General features: G+C 37.4%; 1 protein-coding gene and 1 long non-coding RNA gene across 7 annotated transcripts in view; both read right to left on the bottom strand.

The window, feature by feature from the left end:
• Positions 1-795: 795 nt before the first annotated feature.
• LOC131502682 (uncharacterized) lies at positions 796-4097 on the bottom strand. Its single transcript, XR_009257113.1, has 2 exons — positions 2353-4097; positions 796-2102 (listed from the first exon to the last, which is right to left on the bottom strand). It is a non-coding gene; the product is annotated as an uncharacterized LOC131502682 (long non-coding RNA).
• A 2815-nt stretch (positions 4098-6912) lies between these two features.
• HEPH (hephaestin) overlaps positions 6913-27647 on the bottom strand; it is a 90030-nt gene continuing 69295 nt past the window's right edge. For all 6 annotated transcript variants that reach the window (XM_058713007.1, XM_058713002.1, XM_058713003.1 and 3 more), the window contains 6 exons: positions 17881-17987; positions 16237-16462; positions 13609-13748; positions 12574-12736; positions 9737-9781; positions 6913-7645 (listed from right to left, as the gene is read on the bottom strand). In XM_058713007.1, the coding sequence (XP_058568990.1) occupies positions 7413-7645; positions 9737-9781; positions 12574-12736; positions 13609-13748; positions 16237-16462; positions 17881-17987 (914 nt within the window). In that variant the 3' untranslated portion in view covers positions 6913-7412. The remainder of the gene's footprint in view (positions 7646-9736; positions 9782-12573; positions 12737-13608; positions 13749-16236; positions 16463-17880; positions 17988-27647) is intronic.

The raw sequence follows: 27647 nt of genomic DNA, 5'->3' as shown, positions 1-27647 counted from the left end.
TTCCAGAACTTACAGGTTAACTGCATCAAGGAAATAACCTTCACAAGTGAGCTTTGCTTGAGACACTGAAAGGGTCAGCTGGTAACATCCACAGGCTGTCAGTGTTTATCATCAATGTCTGTAGTTAGGTGAGGCCAATTGTGGAGGCAAGCGACCAATGGCTGGGCTCTGATGTTGAGTGGGTCTGCTGGCTGAACTCAACACTGGAGGGTGGCCACTGGGTAGGCTTCTTGGTTGGGCAGGATTATTTGGTTTTATAGTCAAGTGGGGATATTAGCTGGGCTCTAGTCACTTTTTTGTGGGTGATATTGAAGACTGTGTTCATTAATCAGGCATGGCTCTTGGTTGGGCTCATGGGTGGGCAAGACAGTTAACAGTACTCAAAAGCTACACAAAGTCACTCTTTGGGCTTCCTGGTTATGCAGATTTAGAGACTATGTTCAATAGTTGGCCAGGAGATTCCAACAATACATTAAAAAAATCATCCACTGTCATCAAATAGGATTTATTGCTTGTGTGAAAGAGTAGTTCAATATTTGCAAACCATTCAATGTTAGGAATCACAAAAATAAGAGAAACAATAAAAATTAAATGATCATTTCAATAGACATAGAAAACTTATTTGACAAAGTATAACATCCTTTCATGATAAAAGCTGTCAGAAAAGTAGAGAGAACGTACCTCAACATAATAAAGGCAATGTATAAAAAAAAATCTACAGTGAACATCATTCTCAATAGTAAAAAAAAAAAATCTGAGAGCTTTTCCCCTAAGGCTAGGAACAAGACAAAGATGTCCATTCTCACCACTTTTATTTAAAAGACTACTGGGAGTTTTAGCCACAGCAATTAGATAACAACAAAACAATAAAATGCATACAAATTGGTAAAAACAAAAGAAGTAAAACTCCTTATTTTCAGGTGACATGATGCTCTATATAGAAAAACTTAAAGATTCCACCAAAAAACTACTGGAACTGATGAATGAATTCAGTTCATTTGAAGGATACTAAATCAACATGCAAAAATTTGTTGCATTTCTATACACTAATAATGAAACAGCAAAAAGAAAAATTGAAAAAAAGTACCATTAAAACTACACCAAAAATAATAAGATATCTAGAAATAAACTTCATCAAAGAGGTAAAAGATTTGTACTCTGAAAACTATAAAACACTGATGAAATAAATTGAAGAGTACATAGAAATGGAATGACATTCCATGCTCATGGATTAAAAGAATAAGTACTGTTAAAATGTCTAGACTTCCCCAAGCAATCTATGCATTTTAATGCAATCCCTATCAAAATATCAGTATGTTTCACAGAGTTAGAACAAGCAATCTTAAAATTTGTCTGGAATCACAAAAGACCCTCAAGAGTCAAACAGTTTTGAAAAATAAAAGCAAAGCTGTCGGTATCACAATTCCAGACTTCAAGTTATATTACAAAGATGTAGTAATCAAAACAGTGTGGTACTGACACAAAAATAGACATGTAGATCAAGGTAACAGAACAGAAAACCCAGACATAAACCCACAATTATATGGTCATATAATCTTTGTCAAAGCAGGAAAGAATATCCAATGAGAAATAACACAGACTCTTAAACAAATGGTGTTGGAAAAACTTCTCAGCTACACGCAAAAGAAAGAAACTGGACCAATTTATTACACTATACCCAAAACATAAAATATATTAAAGACCCAAATGTAAAAACTGAAAACATAAAAATCCTGGAGGACAGCATATACAGAAAAGGTATTTGAGAAAGTATAACATCATTTATGATAAAAACCCTCAACAAAGTAGGTTTAGGGTAGGTTTAGATGTCTTTGAAATCAGCCATAGCAAATTATTTCTGTATGTCCTGAGGCAATGGAAACAAAAACAGCAATAGTCTATTGAGCCTATATCAAAATAAAAAGTTTATTCATACAAAAAGAAACAATTAAAAATTTAAGTTTCCACCCTTGAAATGAGAGAAGTTATTTGCAAATGATATATCTGATAAAAGGTTAGTATCCAAAATATATAAAGAACTTATGCAAATCAACATCCCAAAAACAAATAATCAAAATTAAAAATTAGCAGAAGAGGGGCGCCTGGGTGGCGCAGTCAGTTAAGCGTCCGACTTCAGCCAGGTCACGATCTCGCGGTCCGTGAGTTCGAGCCCCGCGTCAGGCTCTGGGCTGATGGCTCGGAGCCTGGAGCCTGTTTCCGATTCTGTGTCTCCCTCTCTCTCTGCCCCTCCCCCGTTCATGCTCTGTCTCTCTCTGTCCCAAAAATAAATTAAAAACGTTGAAAAAAAAAAAATTTATAAAAAAAAAAAAAAAATTAGCAGAAGAGATGAACAGACATTCCTCCAAGGAAAACATCTAGATGGCCAACATTCGCATGAAAAGATGTTCCACATCACTCATCAGTAGGGAAATGCAAATCAAAACTACAATGAGATATCACCTTGCACCTATAAGAATGGCTAAAATCAATAACACAAGAAACAAGTGTTGACAAGGATGTGGAGAAAAATGAGCCCTCATTCACTCTTGGTGGGAATACAAACTGGTGCAGACATTATGCAAAACAGTATGGAAGTTCCTCAAAAAATTAAAAATAAAACTACCCTATGATCCACTAATCATACTAGTTATTTACCCAAAAAAATAAAAAGACAGTAATTCAACAGGATACACGAACCTCTCTGTTTATAGCAGCATTATTTATAATTGCCAAACAATGAAAGCAGGTCACGTGTCCCTGGCTAGATGAATAGACAAAGAAGATGTGTTGTATATATACAAAGGAATATTATTCAGTCATAAAAAAGAATAAAATCTTGACATTTGCAACAACATGGATAGAATGAGAGAGTATATTGTTAATTGAAATATGTCAGTCAGAGAAATAAAAATACCATATGACTTTACTCACATGTGAAATTTAAGAAACAAAACAAATGAGCAGCGAAAAAAAGAGAAAGAGAGAAACAGACACTTACCTATTGAGAATAACCTGATGGTTTACCTGGTGAGTGGTGATCTGGGCAAAATGAAACTGCTACTCTACCTTTCCTTTTCTTTTTCCTTTTTCTTTTTCTTTTTCTTTCTTTCTTTTTTTTTTTTTAAGTAGTCTCTAGGCCAATGTGGGGCTCCAATCACAACCTGGATATCAAGAGTCACATGCTAAACTGACTGACCTAGCCAGGTGCCCTCCCTTTTACCCTTTTACTACTGTTATTCTCCATCTCTCTGATCCAGTGTGGTGCTTGTGCCTCACCTATAGGTTCTAGGGTTTTCCAGTGGCATTTTGTCTATGGATACATTTTGTTGGTCTTTTTGTGAGAAAGACTAAAGTGAAATGACCTTTGTTACAATCTTGATGATATCATCATCCATGAATACAGGATTTGCAATGAAAATCCATTTCAATTCTGATACTGGTGGTTTTTACCTTTTCTACTATTTTTATTTTTGTCACTATTGCCGGTTTTTCACTTTTATTTTATATTTTATTGACTTTTTTAAGTGACCAAGTTTTGTTTCATTTGTTTTCTCTGTTATTTTTCTTTTTTCAGTTTCATTTATTTCTGCTTTTATCTGTATGTTTCCCATTATTTTGTTTTCTTTGGACTTACTTCCTCTTCTAATTATAGTTTCTTTATGTAAGAATTTATTTTTTTAATCAGCTCAAGAAGTTTTATCTTTTCTAATGCATTTTAGTTCTATAAATTTGCTTATCAGCACTGCTATAGCTGTATCTTACATTTTTTTTAAAAAAAGTTTATTTATTTATTTATTTATTTATTTATTTATGTATCTATTTATTTATCCAGAGAGACAGAGCACACAAGTGGGAGATGGGCAAAGGGGTGGGGGGAGAATCCCAAGCAGGCTCCACACTGCCAGAGCAGAGTCCTTGAAATTTTGAGAGCTTTTTTTATAGGTAAGATTCCTTCTCTCTGCTACCTTAAAGCGATATTTCTTTGTTGCCTGTAAGTTCAAGCCTCTCTGAAATTTTGGTGTGAGACTGCAGACAACCAAGTTATAAAGTAGGGATGAGATAAGATGATCCACCCTCACTATATATCCATAATACCATTTTACATGGTAAACGGAGAACAGAAAATATATATACATAATATATATTACATATATATTATATATATACATGTGTATATATATATACATAATATATATATATATATAATATATGTGTGTGTGTGTACATATGTACCCATATGTATGTATGTATGTATATATATATATACACATACATACATATATATTTTTTAATTGCTTTGCTGAATTTTTCTATTTTCTTAATTTGTCTCAGAGACATTTGTAATTGCTTGTTGTAGCAGTTGCATTATAGCTATTTTAAAATCCTTTTCAGGTAATTTGAACATCTGCTTCATTTCAGTTTTTGTGTTTGGTGATCATCTTCTCATTCAAGTTGTGATTTTGCTGGTTCTTGATATGATGGAAATATGAAGCATATTTAAGCAATCTATTTTAGAAGATATTCATCTTGTTTATATTTAGCACACAAGTCCTGGCATAATTCTGTGTTCCAATGACAGTGTAATTTTCAGAGACCTTGCTGTGGGATTTTGGTTTGCTTGGTTTCTCTGGTGTCACTAGTGTTTTTGTTGATCCCTGACAGAGCCACTTATTATTTCTGGATAGTGAAAGGGATTGCAGCTCACAGCAAAATTGCTTCTTGGGCTTGGCAGCTTGCTATGTTGAGATTCCCCCTGCAGGTCCTTCCCAATGTCTAATTAGGAAAGGGGAGTCTCTGACCAAAAGAGATGAATACCAGTTTCCCTGCCTATTTGATGTAGGCAAGGCTCTTCCTCAATCCCCCTTTTTGTCTCCAGGGCCATCTGGGGTTGTCATTAGGATTCCTCGTTGATCTTGGTCTGTATTCTGCTAGGTTGGATGTTGGAAAGATACCCAGTTGCTTTGTCATCATGTTCTTTTCCACATTGCCATTTTCTTTCTATATTTTTCAGTCTTTCTATTGCCTCTTTCATTATTTACAGTGTTTATTTATCATTAAACACAGATGACTTTGTGGCATCTCACCTGAAAAGTAAGCCCAATTTATATTTTTAAAACATCACTTTTCTGCATGGAGGAAAAAATGTGAAGGGTTAGAGTAAATGCAAGGAGAGTAATAATGAGGCTACCACTCTAGTCCAGGTAAAAGATTGTTGTTTTTTAGACTGAGGTGGTAGCAGTAAAGATACAAACAAGTGAATCAGTTATAGCAATTTAGGAGGCAAACAGACAAGGCTCACCAACTGGCTTGACCAACTGAACGAATGGAAGTGTCACTTAATTGTCAAAAACATCTTCTACATCCCCACTGGGAGCAAAACCACCACAAAATATATATATATATATATATATATATATATATATATATATAGGCTTGAGCTTAGTTTCCCCAATCTGTAGGAGGGTTACATCCTCAGGGGAAACTTATCCTCATTCCACTTACATTTCTTTGTCTCTGATTCATGACCATGACCAAGATAACAACATCCCAGTTGTGTGCAAATCATAGCTATTAATTGACTCGAGTCCTCAGTGTGCACTGGGTTTTCAATAACCTCCACATTTACCATAGACCAAAATTGTTTGCTTTTATGTGCATTGATTTTGCAATGGCTTAAATACCCCACCATTTTATTTTATAACTAGCAATTTAAACCTTCCATCATCTCCTTCCCCTGTTATGTTTCTGAGATTTCCAGTAAAGCTCACCAGAAAGCCACTGACCACAGTAAAGCAAGATGAATAATAGTCTCAGGACCATGTTTTCTCTTCCAAACTTCAACATTATATGGCAACTGAATACTAGCCCTGTGGGTTTCTACATTTGATCTGTATAGGATACCTAATTAGGCAGAGAGATTGGCTGGGAAGACAAGAAAATTGCAGTTACTATGGGTACAAAGGATGGAGATTGGTGGATGTTTCTATGATACACCAGGATAAAACAAGTATTTGGAGTCAAATAGATTGACATGAATCCTTGCTCAACTTCTAGTTGAATGTCCGTGGATAAAATTACTCTATCTGATCATTTGTTTACTCAAATATAAAACAAAGTATCACTCTGATAAAGCTAAGGCGAGTTAAATGCAATCAGGTATTAGATGTTTTGTAAAGTGTAAACCAGTACATATTTCAGTTATTATCTTAATTCTACTTCTAATGTCTTCTTTTCTTCATTTCCCATGTGAAATGGTATTATGGATATATAGCGAGGGTGGATCATCCTATCTCATCCTTACTCTACATCTTGTTCATCTGTGGTCTCCCACCAAGATTTCAGAGAGGCTTGAACTTACAGGCAACAAAGGAATATTGCTTTAAGATACCAGAAAGGAGTCTGTCCTATTTAAAAAAAACTCCAAAAATTGCAAGTAGACCTCTCATACGCCCAATTGCCAAAGAGTCCACAAGATTGGTGCCCATCTCACCTTGCCCAGTGGATAGGTTTAAGCTTTGTCTCAGACTTCTGTTTCTCTCTGGAAAATTTTCTTAGAATTCAAAAGTGTTTTGGCACCTATGTGTTAGAAGATGGTACCCACCAGTCTGACTTATTTTTTTTTTCCAAAACACAAACACATATGCCCCACAAAAAGGATAGGTAGACACATATTATACCCCCTCCCAGTGAGTGTTCTTTGTTTCAATCATGGTCACAGATTCCCAGAGGCCACAGAGATCATTAAAATCACCATATTCACTCTTATAGTGTTCTAACAAGTACTTTAACATACAGTATTTTTTGCCTACAGTATGGAGTGGAAAACTGTGCCAGAAATTTTGAAGACTGACTTCCTGAGGAGCTTCTGGCTCCAGAGGTTGTAGGTGCTCATAGCAATAATATTCCATCTACTTCTTTTCCAAAATAGTTTATTTCCAAGGAGAATCAAAATAAAATTTGGATCTTCAAATCCCACCCCACACATTCTCCATCATGCCCATGTTGTTAGCCCTTAGTTTAGATGTGGATTATCTTCACAGCTCACTTACCTAGATTCTGAAAAAGCAATAAAAACCTAATCAATTGATTTTACCTTAGGTATCTACTTTGTAAGAATAGATTATTAGTAATTTCCAGATCTTCCAAGTGTCAGTGGTTGATATAATCCAGCTGTTGAAATTTGTGATATAAGATAATATGGGACTCTCTTGCCCCAGCTTCCTAAGTGGAGAAAAAAATAAAGAAAAAGAGAAGGTACATAATTTCCATGTAAATAAATAGGTGAAGAAATTCCCAGATGAGTTTATTTCCCTACTCTGCCTACCACTCATGTCCCTTTGACAGTGGAGTCAGTTACTAGAGCATGACCTGCTGAGACTGCATTCAAGATGTGAAGTTGCAGGACCCAACTGCTACTGTTTGAGGGACAGAAGCTTGAAGCTGTCATCCAGGATGGACCTCCTGTTGCGTCGTAGCTTTCTCTGTTGAAACTGGTACCAGATCACACCACCAAGAGCTAGAGCAATGAGGAGGAGAATGATACTCATGGCAATTAAAAGAGAAGCCAGTATCTCAATATTCTTTACAGGGATCTGCATGCCCAGCACTCTCACATTGCCTTCTCCAATGTCTCTGAGGATTGATGCTGAAATAGAACAAGAGAAAAATGGCACCCTGAGCTGGAGAGTACTCTAATGTGGCACCATTCGCGGTCAACTCGGGAAATAGGAAATAACTCCATCAACATAGGGCAGAGGAATTGCTCCTATCCCTAAAAAGACCAGCTGATGAATACAGGTTTATAGGTTATAAAGAATTTGTGTAACAGGAAGTCACTGCTAAGAAAGCCCTTAGGAATCACTGTGTTCTTTACCCCCATGGAAAGAACTAAAACTGAGTAGAAAGGGCCCTGATATATGTCTTCAAATATATAAATGTTTGTGATGTAAAACTAACAATAAAAAGAATTGGGTTTGGTTTATATGTTTCCACAGGATAGAATTGGGAGCAATGAGTGGAATTTTCAAGGAGGCAGTTTGACTCAATCATCTAGCTTATAAATGCTCAATTTGACTATTTGTACCATGACAACAGCCTACCACTGTGCCGTCTTGTCTCTCAGCTCTTTTAGTCCTGATACACTGATGTCACATCGATCTTTTGAGGTGAAATAATATGATTGTTTAGTTACAAACTTTTGGTGATCTCCAATCAACCTACACAGCAAAGCTATGAATCAAGCCAGGCATTCCAACTCTCACAATCAGGCTCTAACTTAACATTTTGGTTTTATATTATACTCTTTAGCCACAGCAACTGATTCTTTGTTTCCAAGAACAGGTGACCCTCTTTCAGGCCACCCTTTCTCCCTCTTCACTTTTCTATACACATATTAAATGTTACATTTGAGGTCAGTTAATGGTCCTTTCTTCTGTGTTCTCAAAGTATATGTACTGTTTGTATTCTCATGATTTACTTGCCTGGGCCAAGTGAACTATCTCCCTCACTTTTGGACTTCAGTCTCCTCTTTTATAAAATGATGATAAGAACTATACTTAGGCCATAGGTTTATTGTGATATTTAAATGAGTTAATATTTATAAAATATTTAGCATAGCACCTGGAAGATAGCAAATGAACAATAATTAATAGCTGTCGTGTTGCCCCTTTTTACAATATATGCCAGCAATGCAATTATTGTTTTTGTATCTCATTCCATTTATAGATGTAAATCTCCTGGATAGTAATATCTTACTTGTTTTGGTTTCCCTGGAACTCAGCACATGTTTGATAAATATATAAATGGATGAATGAACATTATTAAAGAAATAAGAAAAGATGAACTGTGAGTTAAAGTGGAAGCTGGAAACCTCATAGTTCTAAGTTTACATTCTACTACTTACTCCTCTTGTGATCTTGGACAAATTACTTTCCATTTCTCAATTTCTCATGTAGAAAATTATTGGGCTTTATTAGACCAAGAGTTTACACTATCCCAACCTCACTTTTACTATTCCCAATCCCTCCAAAACATACCTTAGTCTCCTGGTTCACAGTTTATAAAATACTTGGGGAGATCATTAGGACTTTTCAAAACATAGCTGAAAAAAAATCCCCATATTAAACTGATGGTCTGTAGCATCCCTTCTACTTCTCATAACTCTCTGAGCCTTTCTCAGTCCATGTACAAATGGGATGGGGGAGAGTGAGGTAGGTAAGGTCCACTATTTGGACCTAGTTTAGGTAGGAAAATAATTTCTACTTTTGTGAATGGCAGAAATGGCTGGTTCCAAAGAGTCAACTATTTGGTATTCCATAGAAATAAGAATAAAAAAGCTGATGTAGACTGTATGGTATTTATACTAGTTTCATACTGTCTCTGTGAATAATTTATGTCTGTGTTACAGCTCCTTCATGTCTAACCCAAAGAAACCTTGAATCCACCACCACCACCCCCTTCACACATTAGGTGAGAAGCTAAGATAGCAACTTTCAATTGGGGTAAGGCTGTTTTCCCTAACTTAGGATGTTGGGAATAGGGGACAGAGAGAGTAAATATGCTGAGAAAAACTGAACCTTGGGTTCCTGACTTTTGAAGTATTACAGAAATTTCAGGGTGTTTCCTGCTAGTATTGTAGTCCATGTTTTGGTAGTGAATCTCATTTTCTAGAGGCACTACACCTCCCCCCAAGTACATACCACATATAACTACACAGTTTATACATTATCCTTCCTACCTTTTCCAATCTCTTTGGTGATGGTGGTGATAGTGCTTACGTGTTCTGGTAGAAAAGAAAAAAAAAAGAGGTTAGTTAGCGCTGTTATTCTTCCCACCAATCCATAAGTTTGCTGTGGGCATTGGCATTGGATAGAGGAATTTCTCTGTAGTATCCTAAGCAAAAGGAAGGTGCCTGGAATTAATTACCTTATGGTCAAAGTCATTATTGGCATATGTATTTGATTTTGAGTAGTGACAAAAATATAAGCAAAAACATAGGCTTAGGAGTCCAAAAGGTAAGTCACCCCTCTGCCATTATGTACATATTTATTGATATTTCCTACCCACATTCTTGTGTTCTTTGTCACCCTTTCCCACCCTCCCTTCAATAAATCTCTGCTCCTTGTCAAAACTACATCCCTACATATTCAAACCCTTTCGAGAACACTGCTTCCTCTTCTTGCTTTAATGAGGCTGAGCTCTTCTCTGAGGACTATGTTTCCTTTATATCCTCTCAATACTGCTTTTAGATAATTGTTCCTCCCTTTTTGTGGTAAATATTTATCTGTTTCGAAGATTATATTATTTGGCTACAAAACCCACAACCACTTTTTGTTACTGTTACCTAGTAGTTCTTTTCATTCACGGAAGTCTTTGCTACCTGACTCAGTGTTCCCATTCCTCCATTCCCACCATAGGTGTTGACCTATTCATCCTTCAAACTTCACAGTTTCTGTACCTTTTAATTCCAACAACTTTTATGTCTACTCTAATTCTATTAACAATTCCCATGGTCACATTGAACTTGTTATTCAGAACTGCTCCATCTCAGAAATATAAAATCTAACAACAGCCTCCTCTTCCTTACATAGTTTAATGATACTTATTCCATTTAACCTGTTATCATCACCTCATACAGATCTCTAGCTCCTGGATCCTTCCATTTTTTCCCAAACTGTCAGCTTTATCATGCCTTTTTTTGTTTACCCCATTCTTGGTCTAGCTAGACTCTATGGTCTATCACTTCAACCACTGACTTACCAATCAGTCAATTATAATTGACTGATGAAACCACAGTGAGTATGATTTCTCTGTGTTTTGTCTGGTATGCTGAATGTTGGTGCATAAAAATCATGTAATTGTAAAGATAAGTATTCTTTGTGTCAAACTTTAACTAAGCCCTCAATTTTTCCTGCCAATAATTATTTTCCATCACTCAGAGTAAGCTTTGTTTTCCCATCTCCCAAAGTGGTTATTTCAAACCTTAGCCCACTCTCTTCAAGTTCCTTATCCTACTTTCTATCCTTCACTCTAAGCAGATGAATTCTCTCCCACAAATGAACAAATGAAGCAGAGACCAGGAAATAAATATTCTTTCTGTCAGACTCTTCACCCAAATTTATACAATGATCATTTACTTTTCTGTCTTCTCTTCTTTTAGTAAAAAAAAAATCTATTCCAGTCTAATTTTTCATTTTATCTCTGGTTTTCATACCCTGTTTCCTCATCAGGAACGTTGTTTCAACAATTAGCCCTTTCTTCCCTGTCTACAACTATTCCCTCTGGTTGGCCAGGTAGCATATATGTGGTTGGAGCAATACCGAATTAGACTATTGTGAGGTATAAACAAACAATAAAAAGCAAATAAGTAGGCTTTGTAGGCTGGCTCATTGTCAGAGAGAGATATGAGTTATCTTTATTCATAGAAGTTCTTTGATGTTATATATTGAGATAATTTTGTGAAATGGTCCAGATTTTGGATGACCCATTACTATACACAGACATAACCTGTTGTCTTGAACCTATAGCATCTTGATGACACATCAAATTATCACTTGACTTTGTTTCTAAGGGCTGACAAAACACAACAAAGAGTTTTGTGTACCTGTCTGAGTAGTAAGGAATAGTACTATAGTAGTAAGTTGAAGACACATTTTAGCAGTATAGATTATTAGAGAACAAAGCTTTTCAAAGTTACAGGTTATTATAATGGAAAATTTCTCTTCCCCTGGGGGTAAAGAGCAGAGTTGTATTCTCTACCCTGGTTTGCTAAGCTTGTTTAAAAGCCCAAAAACATTTTCAAACTTTGTATTTCTGCTGATAGAGTGCAAATGACTGAAAATCCTAGACACAGGTCAAGAGATTCCTAAACAATTAATGACCAAAATACAAAATCCATAGCCAGCCAAAACTTTTATGTTCTTGGTAATGATCAAAAATTGACTGATAAAGAAACCAACCCAGCAATTCACTCTCCATATTAAAAAAGAAAAAAAAGGCAAAACCTTTTTGCACCCTTGGTAGCAACTCTTTCTGAGATAAGCCATAACTAAAGGCCAATATGTCCATCTAGCTTTAGACATAGTTGTTCCAAGACAGACAGAACTTTTTCACAAGATCCACAAAACAAATCAATTAAGGGGTGACTATTAGAACTATATTTTTTAAAGGACTCATTAGCAAGATTTCTTGAAATAGTGAGTACTTCTAATGAATCCTAAAATAATAGATTTCTATTTAAGTGAAATATATTTCAAAGGAAGTCATATTTCAAAGGAATATATTTCATAGGCTCTATGCTAAGCAACAATGCATAGAGCCTAATGAGTTTCAGGCAGGGTCAACCCATGTGAAATCAACAAGTGTCAAAGTAATTAGGATGGGGAAGGAGCAAGGGAACAATGGAGAATGAGAAATATAGTCGGGAGAACACCTGAGTGTGGCATGCACTGTCTTAAGTCCTGGTTCTTCTGGGATCAGAAAGACAGGGGTAAGGAATTTCTTGGGATTATCTGGTTCCTGTAGACTACATAAAGTATTCAAAGATTTCCAATCTTGGGGGAAGTTATACGTTACCTCTTTGGGACAAGACAGTAAAAAGGGTCTCCATGCCAGCATGGACATGGTCAGAAACGTGGCAGTGCATCAGCCATGTCCCAGGGTTGCTGGCTACCATCTCCACAACCTCAAAGGTCCCTGGGAACAGATCTACAACATCTGCACGGTAGCTCTCTCCATTCTGCAAAAGAGATTGGGGTGGAGGAGAAGAAATGAAGGGTAAAGAGTTCATCTTAGAGCTTATAGGAGCTAAAAAACTTGGATGCCCAAATCAGGGACATGGGGCTTCAAGATTCATAGATCAGAGAGCAGCTTAACAAGTACACCTGATCCATCTCCTCTATAAATCTGCCCACACAAATTGAACCATCAGCGGAGACCCTATCTTCCTACTTTTCCTTAAAGTGTCCCAAAGGACGCTTTGAGAGCTAACATTAGTATCTCCATACTTTTCATCATGCTGACATCTGGGGAAATTGGCTTAATCCTTGACTCCTAGGAAGGAACTACTTATTTCCTTTAGAAATTGATCTCAATTTAGATTCCTCCTCTATGCTATCCTTCAACTCCCTTTCCCTTCAACTGCTCCCTTCCCCTAAGGCTAAAACTTCTTTTTCAAAACCTACATGTTGTTCCATGTAGCTTCTGAATTGAAGTTTCTTATAATGGATTAAGAACTTTCATAGATTCTGAGACATCACTATGAAATTTCTTGCTCTTAGGATCACTGTTTACTGGCACTCCAGTCCTTGACTGATGTTCAATTACTTCGGTTTCTTCAATCTACTTACACCACAAATGAGCTACTCACTTCTTTTTTTTTTCCTTTGAGCTACTCATTTCTTCTATATCAGAGGGGAAAGCCAAAGACTAGAGGGAAGTGACTAACCCTGGAGTACACAGCCAAACTAGAATTCCCAGTTCAATTCTCCATGTACAAGACCTCTCCTCTTTTAACTATTATCTTGTTCCTTAAGAAGCTATCCCTTTCTTAATGACTGTTAAAGCATTCCTCTAATTGTTCCTGAGGTACTCAGCCCTTTGCCAGCTCACCCGATATAGGAAGCTCTCTGCATGGAAGTGGATAGTGTGTAGGTCAATATCTTGGCCCATGGCCAGCATGTACCATGCCACTCGTTCTCCTTGATACATGGTAAGACCCCTGAGGTTGCTGTAGAGCTTTCCATTAATGGCTGTAAAAAAAAAAAAGTCTCATATCTTGTTTTGATTTCCCATTGCCATTGCCTTAGGGCTAGTCCCTATCATGTTTGATGATAACAATATCTTCTTAATTACTCTAATCTCTATAACATTTGCATCCCATAAGTCTATCTTACACATTGGTGTTGTAAGAGTGGTCTTTCTAAATATCTAATCTGACCATTTCTTTCTACTGCTTAAAATACTCTAATAGATGCCTCATGCCTAAAAGATCAAGCTCCTTAGTTCAGCCAACAAGGTCCTTCACAATATAAGGCCAAACCACCTTCTCAAAATCATTTCCCATTATCTAACACATTTTTTCCAATGAAGGTGATTTATTCACCATACCCAATATGGCCTCATATTCATGTTCTTTGTGTCCTTGCTCATGCTTCTGATATTTCCCCCTAGAAATCCTGCCTTCTTTTATTCATCTTTTCAAAGCCCAATCATAACTTTACCTTATCCAAGAACACTTCCTTGATCTAGCTCCTCTTAGTAACTCTCTTTCCCTTCATTTACTTCTACCTCTGAACTCCTCCAGTACTGTCTGTACCATATTTGGAAGTCACCAAAACCTCCCTTATATACTTACCTATCTTTAAATTGGTGGAAGCTCATATCCCCAACTGGACTATAGGTTCCTAGTAAGCAGGAAATGAAAGTATATACTATACTAATATAGTTTCCTTATATTCTTCAGAGCACCCAGAAGACACCTGAGCCTACAATACATGTTAAATAAAAAGTACTTGCAATATTCTTGGAATTAATAATTATATTAATTGCATAGGCTTCATTATCTGTTTCTTCACAGGCCACATCCTATGCTCTAAAGACAACAAACTACTCATAGCCATGTTAATTCATATTGTCAGGACTATGCCCAGAGCACATTCCTGTACCCCACATATTCTTATGGAGGGAAAGTCATTTTTACTCTACGTTTCAAGAGTGGAAATAATGGAAGGAACATTTGTAAACTGTCATTTATTTACCCCAATCAAATTGTGAATTTGTAAAAAAGGAACTAAAGATGCTCAACTCTACCCTTTGTGAATCTTCTCTCTCTTGAATCAGTCTTGACATAGAAAAGAATTCAAATTGATTTAATATTACATTGTAGAGAAGATTCTACTGCTGCAAAGGGGAGGCTATTGTTGTTTATCTATATCAATGTCAGGGTAGAAAATCTATTCCCTGCAGGAGGAGTATCAGCAAGCCCATTTAGCTTCAGAAATAAATTCAGTGTCCTTCTCAGGAACTAATTCTCAGTAAGCCCACATTTGGTCATAAGCATCTCTATCTTTTTTTTTTTTTTCTCAAATGTTTCAAGAATCTGGAAGGGAAAGGAAGGATATATTATTTGTTTTCCCTCAGAATCTAACATTATCTTTCTATCTTCAGTACCAGCATTTAGAAAGTGTTCAACAAATTCCTGATACATAAGTAGATGGATTGATGTCTGAGGAGTTTGGATGAATGAACATATAAACAAACAGATAGAAATGGGCGTTAACCAAATAAATGGACACTAGCAAGTTGTAAATGTGCCCTAATTCCCTTTTTCTCCTGGGCAACTAATTTCTCTGATTTGTCAGAAGATACAAAGTTCATATTGTTCAGTTTGTGAATCTTCTATTTCAATGTGAATCATTTTTATCTCCAGCAAGGGGAAATAGCTAGAATCAATGCGACAATGAGATACTAATTTTGAGTTCCATTGGAATCACTATCAAAGCTGCACCTTATCCTCACGTCAAAGAAATATTACACTAGAAAGGATGGTGAGAAATCACTTCACACATTTAAATGTATTTAAGTTCTCACTCTTATTTTAGATTTTCTTTTGTTTGTGAAATGCTACACAGATCTTTGAAACAAAGGAAGGCTTGGATGCACAATTTTTTTCCAAAATCCATTCAAGCATCAAAATCTCTTCATTGTATGTAATATAAATCCAGCATTATTTTCTCTGAGGTTCTTTCCTATTTGTAAATTGAAACTTTGTTGTGAAATTAGACTAAAAGACAAGCTGTCCTTCATTTGTCTATCTTGGAATCTATTGAGAAAGTACATTCCAGATCCAGGGGGGGAAAGAAATAAAATGATATTGAGAGACTAAACTCAGGATTTTGAAATAGAAGGACCCTAAACAACCAACCTACCAGGTACATTGAGAGTCACAAATCTCCATCTTTCTTTTCTAGTGTGTTAAAGTATGCTGGTGTCACTACAACAACTTTACAGAGTCAGTTTCTTGCTTTATGTGCACCTGATCTAATGCTGACTACTTATATATTTTGTGTATATAAATGTACAATAGTAGGAGACAGTTATTTTAATTTGCCCACATACCACCTTCCTACTTTCCCATAGTTTCAATTATGCTCCCTTAAGTAGTGATGGGCCTATCATATACCTCCATGAAACCAATGGGGAGTTCTTTGGAAGAAAGGTAGGTTATTTTCTACAGACCATGCATTTTATTGCTCTCCAAAAAAGTCTCATTCTGTAGGTTAACACGGCCTGGCTCCTGGGCCCCATGGGTTGCTACATTCTCCTCTAGATACCAAGACTGGTTCTCATCAAAGATCAAGAATAACAAGGCAAATTCTCTGTCCATGTCACTCCGTCCTCCATAAGGCTCCAGGATGCCCTTTCGGCAGATGGTCAAGGGTCCAACAAGACCACTATACATGTCCTGAGGATGGGAGGAAGGGGGAGACAGTAAATCAAATGGAGTTGTTCCTGGGTAGCAGTGTTGTACATGGTGCCAGACTGACTTCTAAGTCAAGCCTACTGTACTCAGCACTTGATCATAATGTCTTACATTTATAAGCACCTCTAATACATTATCTGAATTCATCCTCACAATAATTTGAGATACAGATAAGAGGTACCTATGCAACCTATGTTTTAGCTAGGCTGGCCTATCCATTGATCTCCAAACTCACAAGGCACTTTCACAACCCAGTGCCTTTCCTTATGTTGTTTCTTCTTTGTATAATGCCTTCCCTCTGCCACATACCTTATCTTAAGGTATACTGCTACTTAGTCTTCAAGGCTTAAAGTATGAAATACATGTACCTTTCATTGTGGTGCATTCTCCAGCTTCCCTTTAGTCATCTCCTCCAACCAAAAGTAATCATTCTCTCATGGGCCCCTCACAGCACTTTCTATTATATGGGTTCTTTTATTATTTTTTAAAGTTTATTTATTTATTTTGAGAGAGAGAAATAAAGAGCACATGAGCAGGGGAGAGGCAGAGAGATGGAGAGAGAAAATCCCTAGCAGGCTCTGCACTACCAGTGCAGAGCCCAATGTGGGGCTCAAACCCACTAACTGTGAGATCATGACCTGAGCTGAGGTCAAGGGCTGGATGTTTATCCAACGTAGCCACCCAGGCACCCTTCTATTACATGTTTTTTTAAGGAACTGTTACTATTTTACTTATTTGTATATATAAAATATATATATATATATATATATATATATATATACATATACATATAATATATATTTATATAAATAAATATATGTAAAAATAAATTTATATTATATTTAATTTATGTTATATTATATTGTTATTTATTATAATTATAATATATTTAATTATATATATATATATATATATATATGATTGAAGATGGGAACTGTATCTTACATTTTTATCATCCAAAGCACCAAATAAAATCCCTAAAATATAGTAGTCTCTCAATAAATTATGCTGACAGATGGCTGTGAATGGTTGGATAAATAGATACACTCATTTTCCAGATGAGGAAATGGGGAGATAATGCCCTATCGAAATTCACTCCAAAAGCAATATTGAAACAAATTTTGGGACTAAAACTCCAATTGTTTGACAACCAATCCTAGGCTTTTTAAATGGGAACATACTCACCTATAGGATCCAAAAGGAAAAAGAAAAGAAAAGAAACAAAGTAGAAAACCCTTAGGACAAAGATATGGCACTACCTATTCCCTTCATCCCTCCTTCTGTCTTTAAAATAAGTACCACATTTGAGGAATTTTCCCCAAACTCTGGGCTGCATTATTTCAGGGTTGGGCTCTGCCCATTTATGAGACTCACCTCCAAGAAATCAATATTGTCTTTACCTTGATGGGATCCACTGCAGAATAATAGATCCAGGAAACACAAGCAGAATCATTAGGCCCTGGGCCAGATCTTTCTGGGATGTTCCATTGGTAAGTGAGAACCTCACCTAGGAAGGGTAACAGGGATCTCCAGTTGGGCCAAATCAGCTTTTTCCCAACTCTCAGGTTTTCCAAGAGGCTATGGTGGATAAGCCTCAGGACTTTTAAGATCTTTTTCCATTATTTCCATACCATTCTCCGTTTTAGTTTTATGATGTTGCTCTTCTAACTCCTGGGACACATTCAGCCTCTCTTCTATACCTCTATCTTTAAAAGTCCAGTTCCAATCCCCTGGTAAATCCACTCTGATATTGTTCTTTCATCTTATAATGTCTTCCCTCCTTCCTTTTTTAGCACTGCTTTGTTCTCCTTTTCTTGCTGCTGCTTCTTATATTCAACTATTTTCTCAAGGCTCTGTCTCTAGTTCTCTTCTCGTTTTTTTTTTTTTCCCCATACTCTCTCTATGAACGCTTTTAGCTACCTTTCCGGTGTCAATTATGAACTATGTATTGATGACTCTTAAATACTTAACCAGAACTCCCTTGCTAGCATTAAGGTCCAATCTGAAATTTTTAATTAGATACTGAGCATCTTTTAAAGATTGTCCTGACAACACATCAAAAACTAAAATTGTTCTGAATTCACTTACCTCCTTTGAAAAAAGAACCTATTAATCTGTGCTCCCAGTATCTAGTAATGATAACAAAACCCCCTTACTTACCCGCACACAACACTTTAGTTTTTGTCTTCTAACCTTTACACACTCCAAATGCAACTAAATAGTAAGTTCTACTGATTGTACCTCTACAATATATTGTGTTGCCATGCTCTCCTCCTTCCAATTCCCAAGAATATTGCCCTCGTATAGACCTTTATTTTCTCAACCAGACTATTACAAAAACCCCTAACATGTTTCTCTGCCTCCAAGTTCCGTCCTCTCCAATCCTTTTTCCAACTGATGCCATATTACTTTTATAACATTTCTATTGAGATAGAATTTGTATACCATACAATTCAACCATTTAAAGGGTACAATTCAATGTTTTAGTATATTCACAGAATTTTGTAACATAACCACATCAATTTTAGAAAGATCACTACCTCTGAAATAAAATATTCACTCTTTCTCCATCATTCTGTAATCACCCACTCACTCGAGCCCTGGACAACCACTAATCTACATCTTTATAGAGTTGCCCATTTTGAGTATTTTATACAAATTCAGTTATATAGGATGGATGTCAGCAAATTAGCAAAGTAAGAAGGTCTCAATGCTCATTTCCTTCCACAATAATAACAAAAATAAGGAATAAGCAACTATATACTCACAAAAATATATCTGAGAGAGCTCCAGAATATATGAAATAATTATAACAATCCAGGGGGGTAAAAACCTGAACATGGCCATACAAAAAAGTATAGGAAGTATCTTACCAACCTTGTCCCAGTCTGGTGCAGCTGGTACCAAGAGGGAACACTCATGGGGGAAAAGAACAGAAGGTGAACCCCAGCAGCCCTCACCACCAGGGAGTCTTTCTTGGCACTGACCCCAGTTGATGGTGCTGCCTGGATCCCATGCTGCTCTGCCACTTCTATAAGGAATCATTACAACTTTACCCCAACCCAAGAAGTTGTATCTTATCTGCATCCTCAAAGGAGCTGCCATTCCCTTGCTCCCCAAGAAGGATCCTCCACTGCACTGCCCCCTAAGGATCCACTATCAATCTTCCTTCCCCCAAGGAATCACAGGTTATTTGCTTCCAGTTCCACAGTCATTTCTGTTGTATTTCATCAGAAAACGAGCTGCTACTAGTCTACTCCCTTAGAAGGAGACACCACCACTGCATCTTCCCAAGAAGAAGCTGCTACCACTAAATGCCCCACACTCAGAAAAAAAAAACTGCTGCCCTTCTTCTCACTGTCCCCCTGAGATGCATCAGTGCTGCATTTCCCAGAAGGGCCCATTGTTTCTTTGCCTAACCCCAGAAGGAGCCGCTAGGGCTCCACATTCCCCTCAAGAAGCTGCTTCATTCAACTTGCCACCCAAAGAGCCACATTCTGCTCTCCCATAAAGAGCCATTAACAACCTCAACCCGCAAGAGGGAGCCACTTATGTCCCCTCACCCCACAAGGAGCCAACACCTCTGTGTTCTCCAAGAGTAGGAACCACTAATGCATTGATCCTCCATGTAAGAAGCTGCTGTTGCTGAGCCTTCCAAAGGGGTCAGCTCTGCACTGGTTAGAAGGAACCACTGATGCTTCACTCCATCCAGAGGCAGCGGCCACCTTTCACTTTCTTGATGGTACACACTGAAGCACAAATTTTTTGATTTCAAGGAAGTCCAAATATTTATTTATTTATTTATTTATTTATTATTTAGTCACTTCTGCTTTTAGTTTTATATTTAAGAAACTTTTCTAACTCAAGGTCACAAAGATTTACTGTTATGTTTTAAAAGTTTTGTAGCTTTAGCTATTACATTTATGTGCTTGGTTCATTATGAGTTAGTTTTTATATATGGTAATAGGTAGCGGGTATGATTCCATTGTTTTGTATATAGATATTTAGTATGTTCCAGCATCATTTGTTGAAAAGACTATTATTTATCCATTAATTAGTATTGACACCCTTTTTAAAAATTAATTTGCCATAAATATGAGTGTTTACTTCTGTACTGTCAATTCTGTCCATTAATCTATATATCTTTATGCCATTACCACACAGTCTTGATTATTGTAGCTTTTTATAGTAAATTTTGAAATTGGTAAGTCTAAGTTCTCCAACTTCATTACTCTTTTTGAACATTGTTTTTGCTATATTATTTCAATCTTCCCAAACTTCTGTTTATTCATGTTATTCTTCTGTTCAAAATTTTAATGGCTCCCTTATACCCAAGGAATGAAGCTCAAACACTTCATCCAAACATCCAAGCCCTGATAACTCAGACCTAACCTACCTTTTAGCCTTAATTTTTACTCTTCTTACTTTTGCAAAATGTACACTGGAAAAATTTAAATTGTATACTTCAGCATATCCCATACTTTCACATATCTGTGACTTGATCATGTTCTTCTCCTTACCTAAACTATTCTCCAACCTCTACATTGAATTCTAGACTCCTTTATTCAATTTCCTACTTGATATTTACATTTGTCTAATTTTCATCTCAAACTAAACATATCCAAAGTACATCATTGACTTCTCCCTCAAATCTACTCCTCCTATCTCAGTAAATAGTGAAACCAGTTGTTGAAGCCAAAACTCAGGAGTTATTTTTTTAAATAGTGTTTATTTATTTTTGAGACAGAGAGAGACAGAGCATGAGTGGCGATGGGCAGAGAGAGATTTAGCCATAGAATCCAAAGCAGGCTCTGGGTTCTGAGCTGTCAGCACAGAGCCCAACGTGGGGCTCAAACTCATGAACCTGTGAGATCATGACCTGAGCTGAAGTCAGATGCTTAACCAACTGAACCACCCAGGCGCCCCAGGAGTTATTTTTTATTCTTTTCCCCTATAGTTCATATCCATCAGCAAGTTATGAGGGATATACCTAAGAAATATATTCCCTACCCATCCACTTCTATTTGTCTCCACTGTTAATACCCTAGTCTATGCCATCATGTTCTGTCACCTGAATAACCATAATAAACACCTAAATGGTCCCTCATAACACATGACCTACATAACAAGAAATGTAATCCTTTATAAAGTCGACATGAGGCACCTGGGTGTCTCAGTCGGTTGAGCATATGACTTCAGCTCAGGTTATGATCTCACAGTTTGTGGGTTTGAACCCCGTATCGGGCTCTGTGCTGACAGCTGAGAGCCTGGAGCCTGCTTCAGATTCTGTGACTCCCTCTCTCTCTGCTACTCTCCATTCATGCTCTGTCTCTCTCTGTCTTTCAAAAATGAATAAACATTACAAAAAAAGAATACTTCCTTAAAGCCATTGGTTTGAAAAACAAGAGGGCCTGAATTTTGTGAGTTCTGGAAGTCACCCAGGCTTAAAGCCTGGAGTTTAAAGGTCAATTGGCTTGCCTGGGGTAGAGCCTGGAGGGCGCTGCACTGCTCCTGGTAAGAAAGCATGCAAATAATTCTGGGGCAGAGAGCATGGAAACAACTACCTGAAAAATGCCTGGGGACCACAGGGGGAGGTGATTTGGTTTTCTCAGAGTATGTCCCTGAGATGCAGTGCTCAGGGAGACACCTCTTTGGGAAAAAAAAAAACATCTGGCAGCTGCCATCTCCCTCCCCCACTCTTCAGTATAAACACAGAACCACCTGCAGGAAGTGGCACAGCACCAACTCTGCCTAACTTGTTTACACCAAGTCCCACCATCTTCCTTCTGGTGGAACTGCCCTTCTCAGTCATGCTAGTCTCAATTCCAGTGCTGTGGGCCCTTCCCCAAGAAGACCAGCACAAACATCTGCCCACACCATTTTTCCAGATCAGAGAGTTTTCAGGGCCTCAGTTACTGTGGAAGTGATGACAGGACTCATTTCACAAGCAGATCAGAGCACACTGAATTAAAACTTGCCACATTCAGGCCAGAATCAAACACTGCCCACATCAGACAAGAATGACTACATATTACTGGCCTGAAGGGTAGAACAACCAAAACAACAGCAGAGTGCATACAGAACACACCAGAGAAATTCCATGCAACACCAGGCACTGGACATTGCATGATATCTTCTTCATAGAGTCATTATTTTTAGGAGCAGGAGACATAGCTGTCTTTTCCAACACAGAGAAGAAGACAGACATTTAGACAAAATGTGAAGAAAGAGGAAATTATCCCAAATGAAAGAACACAATAGGTGAAAGACAGAGATCTAAGCAAACAGGTATAAGTAACATGTCTGATGGAGAACTTAAAGCAATAATTATAATGATACTCACTGGACTTGAGAAAAGAATAGAAGACATCAGTGAGACCCTTACCACTGAGATAAGAATTAAAAAGATTCAAACAGAGATGAAGAGTGCAATAAAAAAGTTTAGAAGAACATTTGATGCAGGGGCATCTGGGTGGCTCAGTCAGTTAAACATCTGACTTCATCTCAGGGCATGATCTCATGGTTCATGAGATTAAGCCATATGTCGGATTCTGTGCTGACAGCTCAGAGCCTGGAGCCTGCTTCTTATTCTGTGTCTCTCCCTTTCTCTTCCCCTCCCTGACTCACACTATTTCTCTCTCTCTCTCTCTAAAAAATAAAGAAACATTATTATTTTTTTTAATTTTTTTAATGTTTATTTATTTTTGAGACAGAGAGAGATAGAGCATGAATGGGGGAGGGGCAGAGAGAGAGGGAGACACAGAATCGGAAGCAGGCTCCAGGCTCTGAGCCATCAGCCCAGAGCCTGACACGGGGCTCGAACTCATGAACCGTGAGATCGTGACCTGAGCTGAAGTCGGACGCTCAACCGACTGAGCCACTCAGGCACCCCTATTATTTTTTTTTTTAAGAAACATGCTTAATACAATGAACAGCAGGCTAGAAGCAGAAGAATGAATTAGTTACTTAGGAGACAAAGTAATGGAAAGTAATGAAACTGAACAACAACAACAAAAAAAAACCCTGAAAAACAAAGTATGTAACACAAGGATAGACTTAGGGAACTCACTGACTCCATCAAATGTAGTAACATTTATATTATAGAAATCCAAGAAGAAGAATAGAGAGAAAAAGAGACAGAAAATTTATTTGAAGAAATAATCGTTGAAAATGTCCTTAATCTGGGGATGGAAACAGATGTCCAGATCCAAGAGTCACAGAGAACTCCCAGCAAAATAAAGTAAAGCAGACCAACACCAAGACATACTGTAATTTAATTGTCAAAATATAATTACAAATAAAAATCTTAAAAGAAGCAAGGCAAAAGAAGTTCTTAACTTACAAAAGAAAACCCATAAGGCTAGCTAAATATTTTTCAACATAATCCCAGCAAGTCAGAAAAGAATAGCATGAATGAAAATAAAAACTCTGCAGCCAAGAATTCTCTATATAGCAAGGTTATAATTCAAAATAGAAGAGATAAAGAATTTCTCAGACAAAAAACAAACAACAACAATAAAAAAACCGACATAAACTCATAAAGGAGTTTATGAACACTAAAGCAGTCCTACAAGAAATATTAAAGGGAAAACGTTGAGTGCAAAGGAGAGACCAAAGTGACAGTATAAACGCAGGAAAAACCAAAGCAGTAAAAATGAATATTTATGTAAAAATCAGTGAGGGAACGGACATGTACAAAAAGGATATAAAATATAACATACACCTGAAATATGGGGAGAAGAGAAGTGAATGTGTTCAAACTTGAATGACCATCAACTTAATATAAACGGATATTTCCAGAAGAGTTTATATAAAAAACTAATGGTAACCATACATCAAAAATAACTAAAAAACATACAATGAATAGATAGAAAGAAATCCAAATATATCACTAAAGAAAAACAGCAAAACACGAAAGACAAAGACAAGAAAGGATCAGAGAAAATTTCCAGAAACAACAAAATAAGTAATAAAATGTCAATAAATACATATCTATCAAAATTGCTTTAAATGTAAATGGACTAAACACTCCAATCTAAAGCCATAGCAGGTCAGAATGGATAAAAAATAAGACACATCATATGCTGCCTACAAGAGACTCATTTTAGACCTAAAGACACCTGTAGATTGAAAGGAAGGGGAGAGGAATTGGATTTTGAAGATGGTGATGTAGGAGGATGCTGGGCTCATCGCGTCCTCCTGATAACTTAGATTCCACCTACACCTGTGTAAATAACCCAGAAAACCTCCACAAGACTAGCAGAAGAGTCTCCGGAGCCAAGCGCAGCTCGGAGAGTGGGAAGGCTAGAGGACAACTGGAGGGAGAGTTGCTAAGCCCCAGGACGACAGAATTCAGTTTGGCGGGGAGCAAAGGCGCTCACCAGCGCCATCTCCCTCGCCCATCCCCCAGCCAAAATCCCAAAGGGAACCAGTTCCTGCCAGGGAACTTGCTTGCACCGCAAACACCCAACACTGTGCTTCTGCGGATCCACACCTCTGGGGGTGGGTCTGACTCCCTCCCGCTGCCTCAGGGACCCTCCCTGAGCAGATCACTGAAGGAGAAGCGAGCTGAGCCTACCCATAATGCCCCCGAATACCTTGCCTATCCACCCCAGCTAATACGCCAGATCCCTAGCACCACAAGCCTGGCAGTGTGCAAGTAGCCCAGATGGACCACGCCACCCCACAGTGAATCCCGCCCCTAGGAGACAAAGAGAGAAGACACTGTGGCCCCAGCAGTGGGCTGGGAGCAGACAACAGGTCTGAATGCAGCCCCACCCACCAAGGCGAGTTATTCAAGACAGCACAGGGGAAGTGCTGTGCAGTTCCGCACCACTCCAGGAACTATCCAAAATGACCAAACGGAAGAATTCCCCTCAAAAGAATCTCCAGGAAATAACAACAGCTAACGAACTGATCAAAAAGGATTTAAACAATGTAACAGAAAGTGAATTTAGAATAATAGTCATAAAATTAATCGCTGGGCTTGAAAAGAGTAGAGAGGACAGCAGAAAATCTATTGCTACAGAAATCATGGGACTAAGGAACAGCCAGGAGGAGCTAAAAAATGTGATAAACGAGCTGCAAAATAAAATGGAAATGACCATGGCTCAGATTGAAGAGGCAGAGGACAGAATAGGTGAACTAGAAGATAAAATTATGGAAAAATTAGAAAATGAGAAAAAGAGAGATAAAAAAATCCCGGAGTATGAGGGGAAAATCAGAGAACTAAGTGTTGCACTAAAGAGAAAAAATCTACTCATAATTGGTATTCCAGAGGAGGAAGAGAGAGGGAAAGGTGCTGAAAGGGTACTTGAAGAAATCATAGCTGAGAACTTCCCGGATCTGGGGAAGGAAAAAGGCATTGAAATCCAAGAGGCACAGAGAACTCCCTTCAGACGTAACTTGAATTGATCTTCTGCATGACATATCATAGTGAAACTGGCAAAATACAAGGATAAAGAGAAAATTCTGAAAGCAGCGAGGGATAAACGTGCTCTTACATATAAAGGGAGACCTATAAGACTCTTGACTAATCTCTCTTCTGAAACTTGGCAGGCCAGAAAGGAATGGCAAGAGATCATCAGTGTGATGAATAGGAAAAATATGCAGCCGAGAATCCTTTATCCAGCAAGTCTGTCATTTAGAATAGAAGGAGAGATAAAGGTCTTCCTAAACAAACAAAAACTTAAGGAATTCGTCACCACTAAACCAGCCCTACTAGAGATCCTAAGGGGGCTCCTATGAGACAAAGTACCAGAGATATTGCTATAAGCATAAAACATACAGACATCACAATGACTCTAAACCCATATCTTTCTATAATGACACTGATTGTAAATGGACTAAATGCACCAACCAAAAGTCATAGGTTACCAGAATGGATAAAAAAAAAACAAGACCCATCTATTTGCTGTCTACGAGAGACTCATTTTAGACCTGAGGACACCTACAGATTGAGATTGAGGGGATGGAAAACTTTTTATCATGCTACTGGAAGTCAAAAGAAAGCTGGAGTAGCCATACTTATATCAGACAAACTAGACTTTATATTAAAAGCTGTAACAAGAGATGAAGAAGAGCATTATATAATAATTACAGGGTTTATCCATCAGGAAAAGCTAACAATTATAAATGTCTATGAGCTGAATACGGGAGCCCCAAAATATATAAAACAATTGCTCACAAACATAAGCAACCTTAAGGATAAGAATGTGGTAATTGCAGGAGACTTTAACACTCCACTTACAGAAATGGATAGATCATCTAGACACACGGTCAATAAAGAAACAAGGGCCCTGAATGACACATTGGATCAGATGGACTTGACAGATCTATTTAGAACTCTGCATCCCAAAGCAACAGAATATACTTTCTTCTCGAGTGCACATGGAACATTCTCCAAGATAGATCATATACTGGGTCACAAAACAGGCCTTCATAAGCATACAAGCATTGAAATCATACCATGCATACTTTCAGACCACTATGCTATGAAGCTTGAAATCAACCACAGGAAAAAGTCTGGAAAATCTCCAAAAGCATGGAGGTTAAAGAACACCCTACTAAAGAATGAGTGGGTCAACCTAGGCAATTAGAGAAGAAATTAAAAAAAGATATGGAAACAAATGAAAATGAAAATACAACAATCCAAATGCTTTGGGATGCAGCGAAGGCAGTCCTGAGAGGAAAAAACATGCAATCCAGGCCTATCTCAAGAAACAAGAAAAATCCCAAATACAAAATCTTACAGTACACCTAAAGGAAATAGAAGCAGAACAGCAAAGACAGCCTAAACCCAGCAGAAGAACAGATATAATGAAGATCAGAGCAGAAATAAACAATATAGAATCTAAAAAACTATACAGCAGATCGAAGAAACCAAGAGTGGGTTTTTTGAAAAAAATAAACAAAATTGATAAACCTCTAGCTAGGTTTCTCAAAAAGAAAAGGGAGATGACCCAAATAGATAAAATCATAAATGAAAATGGAATTATTACAACCAATCCCTCAGAGATACAAGCAATTATCAGGGAATACTATGAAAAATTATATGCCAAAAAACTGAAAAACCTGGAAGAAATGGACAAATTCCTAAACAAACACACATTCCAAAACTCAATCAGGAGGAAATAGAAAGCTTGAACAGACCAATAACCAGCGAAGA

This window comes from Neofelis nebulosa, chromosome X (assembly GCF_028018385.1).
Source record: "Neofelis nebulosa isolate mNeoNeb1 chromosome X, mNeoNeb1.pri, whole genome shotgun sequence".
Classification (NCBI taxonomy): domain Eukaryota; kingdom Metazoa; phylum Chordata; class Mammalia; order Carnivora; family Felidae; genus Neofelis; species Neofelis nebulosa.
The sequence above is the reverse complement of the archived record's forward strand: the minus strand, read 5'-3'. Positions and strand labels throughout refer to the sequence as shown.